Source organism: Castanea sativa, chromosome 1, assembly GCF_040712315.1.
Source record: "Castanea sativa cultivar Marrone di Chiusa Pesio chromosome 1, ASM4071231v1".
Lineage (NCBI taxonomy): Eukaryota > Viridiplantae > Streptophyta > Magnoliopsida > Fagales > Fagaceae > Castanea > Castanea sativa.
This window is the reverse complement of record NC_134013.1, coordinates 72,793,935-72,814,285: the sequence shown is the minus strand read 5'-3', so window position 1 is coordinate 72,814,285 and position 20,351 is coordinate 72,793,935. Positions and strand designations below refer to the sequence as shown.

Sequence of the window (20,351 nt, the reverse complement as noted above, 5' to 3'; positions counted from 1 at the left end):
TCTCAGTATCCATGTGCCCCAATACTCTCCAATTTTCAACTTGGGCTTTTCATACTATTAACTCTCTCTCTCTCTCTCTCTCTCTCTTCCACATGTGACCTATACAAAGACAGGACTATACAATTTCAGCCTCTACGGTGTCTGGATGTCTTTGAAGTAACCTAACTTGTCTTGGTCAAAATGGTTAATATTTCTGGTCTAACACGCTCCTATAGTAGGAAAGATAAAAGCATTATTGTGACAATGATCTGACCTGGCTAGATGACCGTCACTAGTTTTTTTTGTTTCAAATCTTTTTGGCATAAATACACTTTTAGCCCTTATATTTTGCCCTTATTACTACTTTGGTCCCCCTACATTTTCATTTCACCATATTTACTCCATAAACCAATTGGCGCGTGTCATATCAGTCTTTTCCATTAGCCAACTAATGGAAAAAGCTGACATGACTGGTGGCATTATTAAAATAAAAAAAAAATATTTTGGCATTAAAAAATGTCACATTAACATTTAATTTTTTTTTTAAATTATTAATTTTAGCTAAACAAAAAAAAATAAAAATAGAATTAAAAACAAAAAATCACATGAATTGAGATTTAAGAGTGCCTTGAACAAGAATAATAAGAACACAAATCTAGATTTAAAAACAAGAAGAACATTTTCCTTTATTTTACATTTTCTTTTCTTTTTTTCCTTAGAAAACAAACTCAAGATTAAGCAAGAACACAAACACAAACACAAATGCAGACAAATCCAGCAAGAACACAAACACAAATCCGGCAAGAATACAAACACAAACCCATCAATCCATCTTGAGCAAAACCAGCAACAACCTAATTCGTTTACTTCCATCTACACAAACTCCTAGTACAAACAAGCTCAAATGAAAAAAAAAAAAAAAAACCCACTAACAAAAGCCAAATCCTAAACCAAATATATGGGTAATCGATTCTAGTGGAAGCAAAATTGAGAGGTTGAAGTGCTCAACTAGAAAAACCAAACACAAAACCCACCACCAAAACTAGATCCGAAACCACCAAATCATACATTTGAACGACCAAGACCAAACCCAAATCTCAAATCCGAAACCCATCAGCAAAACCTAACGATCTGAATCCTCCAAACTTAGACCTCCATCGATCAGCGACCTCCACCATAGCTCTCAAGGTCCCTCCCTTCTCTCACCACATCCGCTATGTAGCAGACCGAGACATCTTGAACCGAAAAATCTTCGAGACCAGACTGATCAGATTCGACTCCACCACCGAGCTTCGCTGTCACTAGCCCCACGTCGAGCCGTCGCAGGCCATACCGTCGCCAGCAACTGATCACAGCATCTCTCTAACCCAAATCAAGCCAATCTCAGCCTCTTTCTATCTTAAACCCATCGCGCCCAACTTCACAAACCTCACCACCAATGGCTTCGTCGTTTTAGCAATGGATTTAAAGAGAGAGCTCACTTTCAGTCAGCCCGTAGAGAGAGACCTTGAGAGATTCCAATTGTTATTTTGGGTAAATTTGGGTTTTGTAATGAGAATGTGAATGTGAATGTGAAAGGACTGTAAATTTGGGTTTGTAATGAGAATGAGAGATTCTAATTGCATCTGTGAATTTGATGAAGGTGTGTAAGGACTTTGGGTTTGTTGAAGGTGTTTTGAATCTTTGAAGGTAGGAGGGATTGACGGGTTAGAAATTTCTGGATTCTTCATGTTCTTCCCCCCCCCCCCCTCCCTCCCCCTCCCCCAAAAAAGAGAAGAAACAAAATTAATTTAATTCTTTTCTTTTCTTTTCTTTTTTTTTTTAAAATAAGAAGGTTAGAAATTTTTTATTTTATTTTATCTAATGTGGCTTTTTTTATATATAAATTACTGAGAAATAAAAGGGCGGGAAACCCATGTGGCATGGGTGATGAGTGCAACGGTGAATTTTTAATAATATTTTAATTCTTCCATTAGTCACCTTAGATATTTCCGTCTGTTCACTGACAAAAATGATGAAAATAACACGTATTAATTGGTTTAAGGACTAAAAGTAATAAAATTAAAATATAGGAACCAAAATGAAAAAAAAAAAAAAAAAAAAGTCAACATATAGGGACTAAAAATGTATTTATGCCAATCTTTTTTTGGTTTTGCTAAGCAACTTATTTTGGTTTTGTGGCGTTGGAGTGGTCTATAAGTTCAAATTTTGGTACATTGTTGGTATAGGACTAGGACTAAAGTTATACCCTCAATATTAAGAAAATTCTCTCGTTGAACCACATTGTGCACAACGGAAGCCTTCAGCTTCAGAGAAAAATAGGCTGAGTTCTAACACTTTTGGGTGAATTGTCTTTTTGTTTTCCCAATTCCTTTTTTTTTTTTTTTTTTTTTTTTTTTTCCATTTTAGCCTTCAAACTTTAACATCCATGTTAAATTGGTCATTTGGTTAATTGCCATTTATGAAACTGTCTTTTTTTTTTTCTTTTTTTTTTTTGAGAAACACACACACACATATGAGATGGCATTGTTTTACTGGATTTAATGACAGTTTTATAGGCTACAATGGATGAAATGACCAACTTCACAAAAAGATTAAAGTTGGAGGACAAAAATTAATTTTAAGGAACGAAATGACAATTCACCCAAATCTAAAGGATGTATTTAGGATTTTGGCTTATAAAAATTGTGGCATATGGGTTTGGTGGCAATTGTTGATTTCAGTATGTTTTGAAAAAAGTTGAATATGTGAATAGGAGAGAATAAAATGGTATTAGCAATTGACCCATATGAAAATTAATTACCAACTCGATATGTTTTGAAACAAGCTGTATATGTAACATTACTCGTTTAAGAGATCCATGTGTGCGTCTCAGGCTGTCTTAGTTGGAGACAAGAGAGGAAGCCTCACACTACACATCAACACAAGTGAACAATAGTCACGGGATAAATGGGACTGGCCATAGAAAAACTCAATTGTCCTGCATGTTTTGAAATGCTATTGAAATGTTTGAGTGAGCCTATATTGGACTCGATCAGCAGCACCAGCAAAAAGAGTTCCAATTCCAGTCATTTTTCTTTTCAGACTCCATGTAGACCTCTCTCGACAACTATAGTAATAAATGCAGTTGTATTGGTACAACCTATAAAAGTGTTTGATATCCTTTATTTTGTTGGATTTATGTTGCTGTCTTTGTGCATGTAAAATATACAACTCTATTCATTGCTGTTTCATTTTGTATTTGGAACCAACTTTCTCACCAGAAACCTTTTAAACTTGTTATATATCTTTCTATTAAGTAGGAATTTCAAAAATCTAATTATTGAATTGTATGTTCTTATTATATCTTTTATGCTTGTAAAATTTCAAAAATATCAAAAATCAATTGCTATATCATCAAACAAACATTAAAATTTCAAAGTTTCTGTAATTTAAAATTGTATATAAAAAATAAATTTATTGATCGAATAGTAAATAATATCTAATTCGAATGAAATTTGATTTGCATGTTTTGAACATGAGGATGATGATATTCATATTAAGTTTATTGTTTTTGTATTTGGTCACAAACTATTTATCTTGTGTGCAGTGATCAGTGATGTCTTTCAAATGATTTTGTTTGGAACAGTTTATTTAGTTGGATTGAAATTATTTTGCTAAAAGTAATGTAATAAAACTAAAAAATAGCTGAAATAGTACAACGAGACTTATAAATAGTACCAAAAAGTACAATCGACCTATAAATAGTAGTAAAAATAAACTAAATAGTAAAAAAACTGATTTTTTAAATCAATGCCAAGAATACCCTCAATCAAACATAACCTTTTTTATTATTTGAGGGACCCAATCAAACACAACCTCAGTCTAATAGATTCTTCAATTTGAAATTTCCTACGAAAACCCCCTCTTTACTGTCAAGTCACACTGTAATTGACTTTTTTTTTTTTTTTTTAATAGAAACAAACACACACACATAAGGGCACACTGTAATTGACTTGACATACGTGTGTTGCATACTTACATGTGTTACGTATGAAACTCCATAATTTTAAACATTGCAATCCTGCAAAAAATGTAATTAAATAAAGATAATAATTTTCAAATAAAGATAATAGTTTTCTTCGAATCAGATTGAAGTAATTTCAACATCCTAGTATGTGGTAATTTATAATACCATACACACATGTATTAGTTAAACAAATTATATAATTCATTAATAAATTATATAATTAAAACTATACATTAATAGTGATTTTAACGGCCACAAATTAGGTTGGAAGAAAATTCCTCCAAATCAAATTGAAGGTAAAAATTTTCAAATTTTCAAAACAAATAAGTTTATGTTTAGGTTAGCAGAATAATAGTGAATATATGCAGTAGAAAAGTGCATGGCGTAAGGGTTCTCAAAAAATTGTAAATAGTTTGAGAAATGTAAAGAAGAAGCAATTAATAAAAGGTAAATTTTAGGTATTGTTAAATTTCTCACTTTGAAGTAAGTAATGTTTAATTTCCTATTTTGTAAATGTCCAAAAAAGAGGTACTTTCCTTTTTCTTTTTTCTTTTTTTAAAAATCTTAGAATGAAATTATATTCTATCATAATCAAAATGTATATTTGTGTAAAACTTCTTCATGGAAACTTGAATTCTGATCTTGCCCCAACCTCCACCCTATAAGAATTTTGTACTTGTAAAGTAACCATCACACCAAAAGTGCGCAATGCTTAAAAAATGTTAATTTACTAATATTTGTTACTTAATGTAGAATTTGGCTTCCATTTACGGTTCCCTATTGGATTTTGTTATTATTTTAAAAAAAAAACACTCAATTGAATACGATAAAGTGATATTATTTTCCCCCCTTGGAGATAAGAAGGGAGTGTACATGATGATTGATAAGCTATTAATTAGAGAACCATATATATCAATGACCCTTGCCTTTCAATGACCATCTCTTCCCTTGTCTCCCTCTGGGGCCAGCCAATTGCACAAGATTAAAGCGCTGTGGCTTTATAAAGACCTTTAAATCCAATCCCGTTTGGCCTTCCCAAATCCATAACAGCTTTGTAGGTCACACTCACACACAGACACAACCTTGGAGCTGGATCAAACTCGCAATTATTATTGTACAAAAGTTGTGCCGGTTGTTACCTTGCCCATCACTCCTATTATTTCATTCAGGGGAGACCAAAAATTATGCATAAATGACCTGTTTCATTCATGGATCTAACCACACCTGTTACACTAAAGATATCAAATTTTGTTGATTTTGGACCATTAGTCACTGTCCATTACTGCTACCATGTGCTCTTGCATAGTAGGTGATACCCCTCTCTTTCCAGATTGTAGTTAGGTATTTTCTGTGCACCTTAATCTTTGACCTAATTTTAAAGAAATAATTTCTCCTTAGATTTTGGTTTTTGGGATTAATAGGCATGGTAACCAAGATTCATAAATCTTGGATTCAACTTCAGCCTAGTGCTCAACTGTGTTGAACAGGCACAAAAGCGACATGTGGCCTTTTTTTTTCTTGTTGTTCATCTTAATCTTTGACCAATAATGCAAGGACAACATATTTTTCACAACTCTTTATATGATACGTTGAAATTAAAGTAACATCACTTTTACTTGGACTCATCATCGATACAACTTTTATTATGCACCAATCACAACGTGCTAACTACATCAACCGTTATTAAAAAAGGTAAATTATTTCTTACACGCGCCGTGTGTATTCATAAACTGAAATTGTGGGTTAAACTCAAATTATTGAAATATGTAACACACTGTATGTGATAACCACTCTCAAGAATTTTGTGTAGAAGCGACGAATAATGTTTTAAATAATGTGTCTTTTTTGTGTTACATGCATTGAACGTAAGCCAAATCAATAATTCAGTTAGTCTAGGACTTAGATTGAGCACTAAGGCTAGTTTACTAGCTTTACTATGTATGGCACGTTATAATTCATGGCCTATCTTTATCATGGGCAGAATAATTGCCATTGATTTCTCACTGACTATACTACTAATTATCTGATTTTTATCTTCAGGAATAATCGTTTTTTTATATATTAATAATGTAAATGTCAATGACAAGAACCTCAATTATAAACATGTATTGGTGCCTACTGTTCTACCTATAAAAAAGAATTTTTGGATAGAGATCTGATACGGTATTTGATCCAAGTTGCCAAGTACAACTTCATACAAGGAATTTTCTAGTCTCCTACTTTGACTTCTACATCATGCAAGACATTCGTCTACAGTTTTGCTACAGAATAAGTGGAAAAACTAGTTAAAAGCCAACTAAAACAGAAATTTGAACTTTGCTAGCTTGGAGCAAGAGAATAATAGAGTAATGTTAAGTCATGTGTTTTTGATGCAATAGAGTAATGAGAAATTCAATTTAGATAAAGTATTACATAGTGTGTTAGAATAATAGATAAATTATTAAAATTCACCCCTTTCAGTTAATTAAAAGTTAATTTTTTTTAAATATTAAAACGCATGGGATTGTTGAAATAATGGTTAAATGATTAAAATTTATTCTTTTCTTTAATTCATAATGAATAAGTAATAGTTTATCACGTTAAGTTAAACATAGGTCAATTCTGCTTGAATTTGTAAAGTAAGAGACTCAAATTAGGTAATTAGGAAACATGAGATTCGGATATGGAACTCTATTGGAATGATATTGGATTTAGAAAGGTGAAGTCAACCTACCAACTTTCATGTTGGAGATTTGTTCAAATTGATGTTCAATTGTCATTATATTAAATTGGAGAAGTCACTAAGAACTTTGTAACTTCATGCCATTGTCTGATTAAGGAACCTAGATTCGAATCCTCTTTTACTCAATTTGTTATAAGCAAAAACAATGTTGGTAAAAGAAACTAAAAAGCAATTTTCCACATACACCAACATGAAACCAACACGAAACTTCTATCATATGTGATGGAAAAAAGAAATATTTAGTGATTTACCATCAACCTTCTCAAAGTAGTTTTCCTATAACCTTGGGAATTTTTTGGCTTGAATACTTGCAGTTTTGAACAGACTGCAAATTTTAACTCGTGCCGGCTCAATGGTGCAATTGATGCGGCCACCTAAGACCCCAAGTGAAAAAAATGCTCCTAAATTTTATCCAATAGTATTAATTAAGCCAAATTATTAACAAATAAATAAAACAATATTTTCTTATCAAATAAAAAATAAATAAAAAAGAGAAAAAAAATGTTATGTCTATAACATTTTTCAGAATATTTTTACAAAAAAATCTTAAATAGCAGATTGTTAAGGGCTATTATTGACAACGAAAAAATAATTTTAGTGGTAGGTTCAAATAGAAAACAAGAAATAACTTAACATTTAAGATTTGTTATGAAAAACATTGTGAATGTAGCACTTCTAAAAGAAAAAAGAAAAGAAAGAAAGCAATCCACAAAAATATTCACAACGTTTTTCACAATAGTCAAGTTAGCAAATTTTTACTAGTTTTCAACTAGATTCATTACTGACATCATTTTTCACTCACTACTATCAATTTGCCACATCAACAAATGTAAAAAGGTTTGTCAAATTTTTTTTGTGTTTATAAACTTAAAAAAAAATTCTACGTGACTCATATTAATTAATAGTAATTTTACGTATGAAACTAGATAATCAATTTTTTAAGACTCCAAATGCATCAATCTGCCTCTTATTTTAACCCAATAATTAAGAGAGAGAGAGAGGCCTGGAGTACTATAGAAACTTCGTTGTAAAAGCCCTGCCATATGGACAACAAAAGCCGTATTCAAGCCGCAGAAACAAAGAAACATCCAAGATTTTGCAAATCAGAATCCCAAATTTGAAGTTTGAAATCTCAATTAAGGGAAACTTACAAAGTGGACACCCTCTCCTATGACTTTTTGTTTTTTTGAGGGAAGCCCTCCTATGACTTCATTATAACTTATTAAAACGTTTGCACCTTCACATCACATCAATTTATTTCTTTTTCTTTTTTAATCAAAACCTTCACGTCAATGTATTAGTCTTTTATTAGAGTCCAAAAAAACTGAATTAAGGTGTAAATGGATTGGCTAACAATTCAATTGAAAAAGAATTGAAGTGACTGAACATTCCTTTTATAAATATAATAACACAGAAGCAATTGGTTATGATTACATACCAATTGGTAAAACAAACAATGTTTTGTAGCGTGGAGGGTCTAAATCACTGCCCTCAAAGTCGTTGTTCTTTCTTGTCCAATAATTAAGGCATTGTCCTTCATTAACCCTGGCCGCTCATCACGTCTTAAATTCTAAGCCAAGCCAACTAGCCAAGGTCCCCATTTTTTTTCAATAAGTCTAAGGTACAATTAATTTCACACCCGGTAAGATTTTAGGCCTTGATTGGTATGCTTAAAAAGTGATGTACGCTTTTTAAAAAGTTTCTGATTTATTGTACTTTTTCAATTGACAAAAAATATGCCACATCATGTTTATACTTTTACTTCAAATATTTATGATTTAAGCATGATATGAAAAAGTGTAAACATGATATGAAAGAATGTAAACATTATTAGACTTGAAGAAATCAACGATTCAAACCTGTTATATGATGCCAAGCTCACGAGCTTGGGTAAATGTACACATTACCAGTTTTCATTTTCAATGTTTACTTATATTATATTATTATTATTATTTACCTAAATAATTTGGGAAAAAAGAAAGTAGTACTATACTTTGTATGGTGAAAGCTGCTATAACATCGGTGTCACATTTATGTTTGAATCATTGTCCATAGAAAGCTATTATTGGATGGTAGGTTGTCTGTTGGGTCTTGTTGCATTATCATTTATCATTTGAGGGGTTTAACTAACTAGAGGAGTATTTGTTAAATGATTGAGGTAGATTGTTCTACCTTCAAAGTTTTAAATGATCTAATTCAGCTAAAAAGGGTTTTAAATGATTTAGGCAGATGAGCTTTCTACATTGTTCCATTTTTTTGGGGGGCTACTACATGGTGTGCCATTGATTACACAACCCAGCATTTTGTACTTTCAACCTTAAAATGATTTATTTTAGATTACTTTCGTTTCAATGTTACATTCTTCATTATTATTATTGTAAAATTTTAAAGGATCAAAGGACTAGGTATCAAGCCTTTAGGTTAAAAACTTTAACTCAAAAGCATAAAATACTTTTCTTTAAGAGAATCAAAATTCGAAAATTCATTTTCAATTGTTGAAATTATTGAATTTGAAAAAAAAAATTATATATTAGACAGTCTTCTTATTGGAGAGAGGCAAAGATACCAACCAAGGAATGAGGCTCAGTAATAACATTTCTCTAACAAGAATAAAGATAGCACACACAACAAACAAATATATTGTGTTTTAAAGAAGAATATTGGTCTCATGGTCTTTGGTAGAAAGCTTGGCAGCCTTGAATTTTTGATAAGCGATAATGGATGGTTGACGTGCGAGTATTTGGGTCCTTCCAATTTGATGTTGAAATTGTTCATAACTTAACTAGCTAGGTGAAAGTATTTCATGAAATCGCTTTATGGAGCATCCTTTTTTCATATTTAGTGTAACGCATATATTGTGAGAGGACGCTGTGTTATAAGATAATTTAATCTTAACTAGAAGTTTAATAAGCATTTATTCACTTGCTAAAATATTGGTTGTTTAAAGGTGGAATGTCTTCATTTTGAGTGACACCAAAATTAAGTCTTTCTTCTTCACTGGTATGAACAAGAACAAATGCAATTAATTGAAGTCACATGTTGTTCAAGGTAAGAGCCACTAGGAGGGGCAAAGTTTGTGAATGCTTGTGAAAGTGTCAACCCAATTTAAAAGGTCAAAAATACATTTATTGGGCATGAACATGGCTACTATAAATGCCAATGTAGACTATTTGTAGTGTATGAATGCCTGTTGATTTTTTTGAATGCCTGTTGATTTTGGTTGATACAATAATGTTGATATGAATTTTTTTTTTAATACACATGTCACATATTTATTGGATTGTAACATCAAATATATATATATAGTTGCTGATGTGGTAATAATGATAGTACTCAGTGTATAAGAAGATAAGGATATAATATAACCAACAATTCTCAATCTGGTCAACCAAATTATGTATTGAACTTACCACAAGAAAAAACAGAAGATACAATAACAGAGTGCAAGTAATTGTCATACCACCCTATATAATGTGACCTTATCCATAAAGATGAGAAAATTGTAGGTCTAAGGTGTTATGTCCTTGTATGAGTACCTGCTCACACACAGGCCTTAGCTCCTATGTTGCATTGGGGGACACATATGGCCAAATTCCAATGGGTTCCACCCAAAAAAAAAATCTGCTCCATCCATTAGTTTTCTTTAAATTTTTATAGGATAGTTTTCTTTAAAATAATAAATGTAAAAGAAGAACAACTTACTTATTGTTTATACTTTATAACCATATTTTTCAAGATATGAGAATCTGCAGCCTAGAAAAGTCACCCAAATTTGCTTTGCATTCCATTACTTTCTGTTTCATTTGTAAATACCTTTACAGAAAGCGACTTTAGGTCTTTTAATAAAAATAAAAAACCAATTTCTCACTTATACATAATTGGTAACTTAGCAATATAGTCTGGTCTTTTTAATTAGAAGACTTGGAATTTGAATCTCATGTCTTCTATTGTTGTAACTACTGAAATTTGTTAAATAAAAAAAAAGTTTTTTTTTTTTTTTTATCAAATGGAACACACGTATCCTCATATGTCACATATGTATAATAACTAATGTGAGTAGCTTTGGAAGTATCACAAAATACCTAAATATTTTAATCTCTAAGTATAAATTTGGGGATTCAACCAAAAACTAAACCCTATGAAAGAGAACTGTTGCCACTAAACCGTAAGATCATTGGTACTAAAACTTATGGTTTGTTAATCTATTGATAGGTACTAAAATTAATGGTCTGTGAATCTATTGATAACGATCAGAGATAGGTACTGAACTAATGGGTTTAGAAGTATCTCAATAGTCTTGTAGGTGTAGAATAGCTTGGTTTTCTTTACTAAGAGATCCAAGGTTTGAATCCTAACGCTCTTAAATAGATATTTCTTAATAAGTTTCATCAGGTCAAAGAGATAAATATTAAGATATATTAATCACAATAGATCACTTCAAAGTGTTGGGTATTTTTTCCCAATAAACTTATAAAATAACCTTTAATATTGTAAATCTTATGCTCACTAGAGTTGAACCCAAGACCTTTACCTTTGAAAGGAGGAAAGTACCCAACTGACTTAAGTGATTTGTCTTCTCAACCAATAATAATAATAATAATAATCATCTATCTATCTATCTATTTATATATAAAACTGAAATTTCTGAAACTCCCACAATTTTTCACATCAACACAATATTTAAATAAAGATCATTTTATTTAAATAAAATTATTTTTATTTAGTCCAAACTTAACAATGGTGAAACTCTATTTCTCTAACAAATCCAATTTAAACTCAAACTCATCATTATCATTTTTTTAACAAAATTATTTTTGTTTAGTCCAAACTTAACAAGGAGCGAAATTCTATCTCTCTAATAAGTTTAACTTAAACTCAAACTCAAACTTAAACGTCGATTAAAAAAAACACTTGAATAAATCCTATATTAAGATCCTAAACTAGGCTTTTTTTTGGATAAATATAAAAATCATCAACTATTGATAAAGTATAACTTTTTTGGATAATAGAAGAATTCTACTACAACTTCTTATACAACAACGTAGTAATCAAGATGCTTGGTAGGCATTATTATCATTTTTTTTAAACAAAATTATTTTTGTTTAGTCCAAATTTAACAAAGAGTGAAATTTTATCTCTCTTACAAGTCCAACTTAAACTCAAATTTTGCGAGGTTAATCATGAACACTATAAAAGCTGTGCAAACCCCCCCCCCCCTTTTTTATTATTATTTTAAAGTCGAGTAGAGCTATGAGCTCTTTTTATGTTATTTTCTTTTCCTCTACTTTGTTAAAAAAAATTATTTCATGGTTTTTCATCTATTATTTAAAAAGTAATTTTTTTTACATAAACCACCAAACTCTTTTTAGCCGTTTTTTTACAAGATAAAAAAGCTTGCAATAATTGAAATTAGTCTTTTGAATATAACATATATTTCTTTTATATATCTCTATTTTTTAGTCATATATATATATATATATATATTTTTTTGTTTCAATAATATCTAAGCTGTGAATCATTTGATTTTTTAATATTTTTTTTGTCTTTTAGAAGTTTTAATATTGAATTTTTGAGTTTTTTTTTTTTTTACAGAATTATCTGAAAAAATTTTTGTAAGCCATTGCACATTCAGGCAATGACTTCTTCATCAAATTATAACACAAATTGAAGTCATACAAGAACAAATCATGCAATGTTGTAGTTTCTTAATCAATTTAAAATTTTATAAAATTATTTTAGTCTACGTCACAAATAGGTAGGTTTCCGTGCATAGCATGAGTTAGCGACTAGTAATAATAATAATAAAAAACAACCTTGGATGATATGGAAATTAGAAAATCAAAATCTTAGAGGATAGCATACTTATATTAGAGTCTTCTTTTATAAGATGGAGGTTATGGATTTAAATCTTTTTACTTTTTTTTTCATAGAATCTCACTAATACATTTAAAAAATGAAAAATAGAAAATAAAAAGTCAAAATTATCATTTTTTGTGCTTTAAATTGAAGGAGGCAAAAGCTTTTTTTTTTGGTTCACTTACAAGCAACCATAAATTCAAGATCCCTTTAATGAAGTAAATATGATATTATTTTAATACCACCGCGCACTAATAATGTGATGGTTATTCTATAAGTATAAGTGTTTGTGGGATGTGGAGGATAAAGGTCGGGGTTCAAATCTCCAGAATGGAGTGTCATACACATATACACTTAGATTATACTATAGTAGAATTTCTATCCTGTATAAAAAAAAAAAAAAATTACTTTAATTAATGCGATCTGGAAAATTCAAAGGTGTTTCTAACAGAGGTCCGGTTAACAAGTACCTTTAGGAAAAATTAATGGATCATTTTAAGAAAAATTTAATATTACTTTAATGAGAAATATACAAAGATGTTAAAAAATTAATTACTTTTTTTTCCTCATAATAAGTTTTTATTAATACTTCGTAAGTCAATAATAGCAGAGTATCCACTAATTTTTCTCTCATAAAAATAGTTAAGAACATTTGATTTGTAGACTTCCCTAATTTTTGAAACTTCCATCCGCTCAAAATTAAATCTAAGACCTAAATTTTATGGAGTTCGATGATTATACTTTAAGTTTTATTTGGTCTTTCCTCAAAAAAAAAAAAAAAAAAAAATCATTTGGTCAAATTTAAACTATTCACTGGGTCTGTCACAATGCACCTTTAGGATTGTTTTTTTTGAAGTACACCCTTTAGGATAGTACTTGTTTATTGGGTTTAAAAATATTTTGAACAAAAGTAAAACTATAGTTAATTAATAGAAAATAAGGTTTTAAAGATAAAAAGTAGAATGTAAATCAAATAAATTGAAATAAACTCTCTAATCAATTGTTCCTTTTATATTGTCAGACAGTAAGCTGTGTTATTTCACGTCAAATTTTTTATGCAGAAAACAAACTTAAATCTTTTATGGCTTTCAATATCATATCACGTGAGTCTGTTTTTAGAGTGGTTGTAGAAAGTCAAATTGTGGTCCCCCAACAATCCCTTCCTGACAGTGACATTCTCGTGACTCAAACTTATGACCTTGGCTCTAATACCATTTTTCGAACCGTAAGTTGTGCTATTTCACCTCAAAACCAATTGGTGATGAGGAAAATACACTAAAATCTTTTATGGTTTTTGACATCACACCATGCAGACATATTTTTAGAGTGATTGTAAGGAGTCAAATTGTGATCCCAACACATATAATTATAAAAAAAAGTTTATCAAAAGAAAGTTGCTTTCAACTTTGCTAACTATTCTCAAAATATATTGTTTTTTTTTTAAAACAAACACACACAAAAATAAAAGTAAAAATAAAGTTCAAACATAAAAACAAATCATAAACTTTTTTTTTTTTTTAATGAACAAAATCATAAACCCAACATGATGAAGGGAGTATGTCATATGTCAAGGGCATCATAATACATAAACCCAAAACATAATTAAAATATACTGTTATCATCAATTTCAAAACACATAAAACTTTCTTTCATAAAAAAAAAAAAAAAAAAAAGGGCATCATAATACATAAACCCAAAACATAATTAAAATATACTGTTATCATCAATTTCAAAACACATAAAACTTTCTTTCATAAAAAAAAAAAAAAAAAAAAGGGCATCATAATACATAAACCCAAAACATAATTAAAATATACTGTTATCATCAATTTCAAAACACATAAAACTTTCTTTCAAAAAAAAAAAAAAAAAAAAAAAAAAAAAAAAAGTAGTAAAAACATATAAAACTTTCGTTTCACATCAACATTCTGATATTGAGTTTATTGTGGGCCCAATTCCAAGCTTTTAAACTGCAAAAGGTACGTGCTATAAGAAAAGAAAGTGTTGTACAGTCAAATTATTATTATTATTCATTATCAAAAAAAAATTATTATTATTATTCACAGTCAAAATTTGAAAATCCCTCAAAGACTAACAGTAATATATTAATAATAAAAAAATGTAATCTTTTTTTGAGAAAGATGTACACAAGCTCTGAGTCTTCGTAATAAATTCACAAGTTGTGAGTTTCAATGCAATTGTTGCTTACACGACCTTCGATGATTAAACCTTAGCTCCTCCATGATTGGTCCAATGACGTCACCAAATACCTACGCTGCAAGTACTTGTCTCTTTACTTAATCTCATTTTTTAATTCCTTTAAGTTTAGCTCAATTTGTTTATATCTCTCAACTTGATACGTAACGATTTTTAATAAAATTATATATATATATATATATATATATTCTCCCCCATTTCAATTTGTTTATTCTGTTTTATTAACTTAACTTTTGAAGCGAATATAATTTATTGTTTTGTTTACTATATAATAATGTATAAATTTTTAGAACTATTTTCATTAATTTTGATTATAAAAAAAAGAATAACATTGACTTTCTAAATAATAATTTTAAAATTTTTTTATATTTTATATGAAAGTGTTGTCAAAATTTCTTAATATAAGTTATTAATAATTACTTTAAGAACATTTGTTAATATAATCCTATTTTTCATGGGCAAAGTGTGAATTTGCACCCAAAATTTTTCTTATTTAATTAGCAAGCCTAATAAAACACTGATTATCATCAAAGTCAGTGCACTCAAGGGTTTGGATTTTTTTGAAACCAGCAAAAGTAATAACAATTAGAGTATTTCTCAAAGTACCCTATCATTTCTCTTACTTACCACTTTTTTTTGTCAATCTTTTTTAGACTTATCTAATTAATTGCTAATTTGACTTTGATAATGTGAACAGGATCCAAATTAATATACGTGGCATCTTGGACATTGAAAAGTGTAACATGCAGGTGCTGCCACGTGTATTATATTTAACACGTGTAACCCAATTTGCATGCTTATATTACGTGTTAATTTTGATTAGTATAGTTTTCAACCTCTCGTTTTTCATGCAACGGGGTCCAAATTTTGGGCTGGACTGGGTTTTGTAATAGTAGGAAATTATGAGGGGCAGTTTGGTCCGGAAGAAAAAAAAGTGGATCCAAGGTTTTATTACGGTACGGTTATAAGGACGTGTTGCTTTTTGTCAGGGCCAAGGTTGCAACCGTGCAAGCAGTAGTCGAAGCGGTGTCGTTTTTGATTGACAAAACAAAACATGACACGGTTTCATCACGGACAGACCCGTTCCCATGTCCGAAAATTCTCTCAAGCCGACAAAGATCTTCAAATATTTTGAGACATAACCTTGATAATGCCACTTTCTTCCTTTCTTTCTCTCTCTCTTTTTCTTTTTTTCCTTTTTTTTTTTTGGTTTAAAACTTAAAAGATAGAAAATAATAATAATGCCACTTTGGTCTTTAATTTGGGTTTTAATTAATTTGATTGATTTGATATTTTTGGTTTATTAAAATACTTGTGATTGAATTCGGCATTAATTATATATAGTGTGCAATTATTTTGTAATAAACACTATAAATATAAATCCTATCATATTTACACTTTTTTTTTAAGTTTATTATTTAATCGGGGTGACCCTTACATCTAGAGGTCATTTCATTTCTTTTATTTTTTTTGAAAAAATACATATTCCTTTTTATTTTAGTAATAATTTTTATTGGTAAATTTTTTTTGAGAGGTTATTGGTAAAATTGTTGTAATTAAATAAGATTTGGATCAAATTCCGCGGCCATTACAAAAAGCAATTATTATATAATAAAAAAAATATAATTAAATGTAAATCCTATCACCTTTCAAAAAAAAAAAAATGTAAATCCTATCATGTCTAGGCTTCTTTAAATAAATTTAATTTTCACTCAAAAGAGAATGTGATAATTTTAAACTTAACTTCTAGAAGTGCTAATGTCCTTTTAGAAATTGCACATAATCCTTATTATTTTAGTAGTTTTTTTACTGGTAATTTTTGTGGTTAAAATATATATATTTTTGAGATCAAATTTTGTGTTTATCATAGAGAGAAATTATTATGTAATAAGCACTATAAATTAAATCTTATCATGTTTAGGCTTCCTTTTATTTTTATTTTTATAGGAGTTTAGGCTTCCTTTTGATAAATTTGTTTATCACAAAAGAGAATACAACAATTTTAAACTTAACATCCAGAGGCCCTACAATCTTTTTAAAAAACGTACATAATCCTTTTTATTTTAATAATTTTTTTTCGTAAAATAAAAAAAGATTTGAGATTGAGTGTTGCTGTCTATAGAGATATATTATTATTATGGAATAAATACCACATTTAAATCGTATCACATGTATGCCTTTTTTGTATTAATTTATTTTCTCTAGACGCCCTAAATTTTTAGAAGAATTTGTATTTTTGTGGTTAGAGCTGAAAACATTATTTGAATTTTTTTTTTTTTTTTTGAGAGAGACATGATTTGAACTTTGGGGAGATAAATGTGAATAGAAAAATAAATCCAGCAAATCAAAACTTGTGTTTTATCAAATACTAGAATAAAGAAAATAAAAGACATAAAACAAATATTTTTTAATATATATTTTTATAAGTAATTTAATAGTTTGAATAGAAGGGAGATTTGAATTTAGAAAAATATTTCTGTTTGAAAATATTAAAAAGTTTTAATTGAATTACAAGACTTATAAAAATCAATGTGTTTTTTTAATTCTAAAAATCATCCATATTTTTGCATTAAATTTAGCAACGAAATTTCATTTTGAAGTCTCAATGTACTAACAAAATTTCATTTTGAAGTTTCAATTAGAATAATATTCCACAATAATCAACGATTGAAAAAGTTGGGGTGTCCAAAACAAAAATAGAAAAAGGTTTACTGTTTTAAGCGGTCCACACCTTACAGCAAATTGACAAATTAAGATGGGCTACAGCAATGTCTCAGAGTGACAGGTCTCTCTCTCTCTCTGCAATGGTTAATTACCCTCATAATAATTAACAGCTTCTCCGGGTGAACTCGGCTTGTCTTACTGAGTCATAAACTCAAAAGAAAATCCTTCAAACAGAGCTCAGTAACTCGGACCATTACTGTGAGTAAAAAGCATATAGAGAAAGAGAAAAAAGACCCAGTCAAAACGTCAAGAAAGAAAATGAGTGAAGAAAGTAGAAACTATAAATAAAGAGTGAAGAAGGGTCATTCAACTAGGCTTAGGTATATTTATTACACACATACAACATCTAACCCCAATAGGGTCCAGCAACTTAACCATGGATTAGAACCAGGGTTAAAAAAACAAGTGGTTAAGAAGGACAACCACAAAACACAGATTTTTATTATCAACAGTCTTCACTGCTCATCACCACCACCATCATTATCATCTTCTTCTTCTTCTTCTTCTACTTTCTCCTCTCTCATCTTCTTCTTCTTCTTCTTCTATTACCCCCCAAAACCAAAACCCAAAGAAAGAAAGAAAAAAACCCATCTTGGCCTTTCAATAAGTCCACCTAATCTTTCATTTCTCTTCAATATATGCTAATCTTAGTATCACCCAAACTTCCATGAATAGACAAAGTTCTAATCTTTACAAAAACCTAAACTTATCAACAACTTCTTAAAAGCTGTGTTCTTTTTCTTTTCTGATTTAATTAAAATTTTTTTTATGACCCTAGATGTTAGAGCCATGGACTTAACCCCTACAATCACCACCACCAACAACACCACCGCCATCAATAATACTGCAGCAAAATCCCCAGAAGCTGAAAGTGAAACACCAACCCGGATCCAACCTTCAAAGCCTCTATCTTTCTCAAATGGTGTACTCAAACGCCACAACCCTCATCACCATCACCATCATCAACATCACTTTACAAGTCCACAACTTGTTGTTACCTACAGAGAATGCCTTAAAAACCATGCAGCTTCTTTAGGAGGCCATGCTTTAGATGGGTGTGGTGAGTTTATGCCTTCACAATCAGCCACCCCAGCTGACCCAACTTCACTCAAATGTGCTGCTTGTGGTTGCCATAGAAATTTCCATCGCAGAGAGCCTGATGACCCGATTCCCACTTCACAAACCACTCATGTAATTGAGTATCAACCTCACCATCGCCACCACCCTCCACCACCACCACAACCACCACAATCACAGCCACAGTTACCTTTAAATAGAAGCCCCAATTCAGCTTCACCACCACCAATTTCATCTTCCTATTTCCCCTCCTCAGCACCGCACATGCTTTTAGCTCTATCTGGGGGTTTAACTGCTCCACCAGATACCCCAACTGGGCATAATAATGCTATACTGACCCCAAGCCCCAATGCAAGGAAGAGATTCAGGACCAAGTTCAGCCAGGATCAGAAAGAGAAGATGCACCAGTTTGCTGACAGTGTTGGATGGAAGATGCAAAAGAGAGATGAGGAATTGGTGCAAGAGTTTTGCAATAAAGTTGGGGTTGATAAGGGTGTGTTAAAGGTTTGGATGCACAACAATAAGAACACGTTTGGGAAGAGAGATGTGAATGGTGGCGGTGCCGGGAACAGTAACAACATTCTTGAACACACCCACAATGGCAACAACATCAACAGCAATGGAAACAACAACAGCAACAACAACAGCAACCTTGGAGAGAATCTGAATCACTACCAGAGTGATAGTGGAGCTCATGGTGGTGCTACTAATGGGTCATCTTCATCTTCTTGATCTTTGATGGAATAATAAGGAGGTATTAGATAGAGTAAAAAAAGACTTGGGGTATTAATTAATTCTAGTTGCTTTCTTTCTTGCTCAGTTTAATTGTTCTTTTTTGTTAGTTTAATTTTAATGAGATGATGATCACTTTGTTGAGGATAGCATGGGAGAGTTCTAGATTGAACCAAAAAAGGGAATTTTTATTTGGTTTATTTAATTTTTCTTTTTTGCTCATGAAGAACTTTAGCTGTTTTATATATATATATATATATATATATTTTTTAAAGTTCATTTGCACTTTTTTTTGGCATGATTTCCTTCTGTCATCAGTCTCTTTTGAGATTGTGGTGCTGAGGGGTTAGTGCCTTTGTGCTGAGGGGTTGGCTTATAGTTTCATTCTTCTCTCAAGAATTTTAGAATAAGCAGTCTTGCTATGCTTTTTCTCTTTTCGGACAGCAATAGAATTGTATGATTTCTGAATCTAATGTCTCATCAGAGAGAGAGAGAGAGAGAGAGAGAGATTTCTTATCGTCTGTCTGAGAGAAAGAAGCAGAAAGTGTGTCACATAAATTAGGGCGGTTATAATATTATTATTCTAGTTTATCCCTTAGCTTTATGTAATTCTATACTATTTGATTTGTAAAGAATAGAACTTGATATGATTTGGTCTTATAATTCCCCTATCAATTGGTTTTGTGGATGTAGCAGTCACATGGATATGGAATTTTAAGTGGTTGTGATGAAGCTAATGTTGTTTAAAAAGAGAGCCTTTTCTGGCTTTATTTTATTCTTCCAAGTGCAGAAAAAAGCATTGTTCCTCAGCCATGTGCTTTAGAGCTTTTGCAATTTTGGATAAACATGAGAATGTGGGGTTTTGTTAAGCTATATTTTAAGCATACCCCTAATATATTATTTTTCAACTAATCTGTGGTAATAGCATAGTTAAGGTAAAGTAAGCTCATGTATTTATTGCAATATTTTAATGTCACTTTCCTTTTAAGGGAAGCAGATCAAATCATTATTACTAGTATTAATTTAATATTGATG

General features: G+C 30.5%; 1 protein-coding gene across 1 annotated transcript; it reads left to right on the top strand.

Annotated features, from left to right (window-relative positions):
- The first annotated feature begins 17,824 nt into the window (after positions 1-17,824).
- Positions 17,825-19,536, top strand: LOC142622223 (zinc-finger homeodomain protein 8-like). Its single transcript, XM_075795667.1, has one exon. The coding sequence runs from the start codon at positions 18,276-18,278 to the stop codon at positions 19,314-19,316; it is 1,041 nt and encodes a 346-aa protein (XP_075651782.1). The 5' UTR covers positions 17,825-18,275; the 3' UTR covers positions 19,317-19,536.
- The last annotated feature ends 815 nt before the right edge of the window (positions 19,537-20,351 follow it).

Excerpts from the sequence above, each read along its gene's own strand:
- LOC142622223 (XM_075795667.1), top strand. The coding sequence starts at position 18,276 with ATGACCCTAGATGTTAGAGCCATGGACTTAACCCCTACAATCACCACC.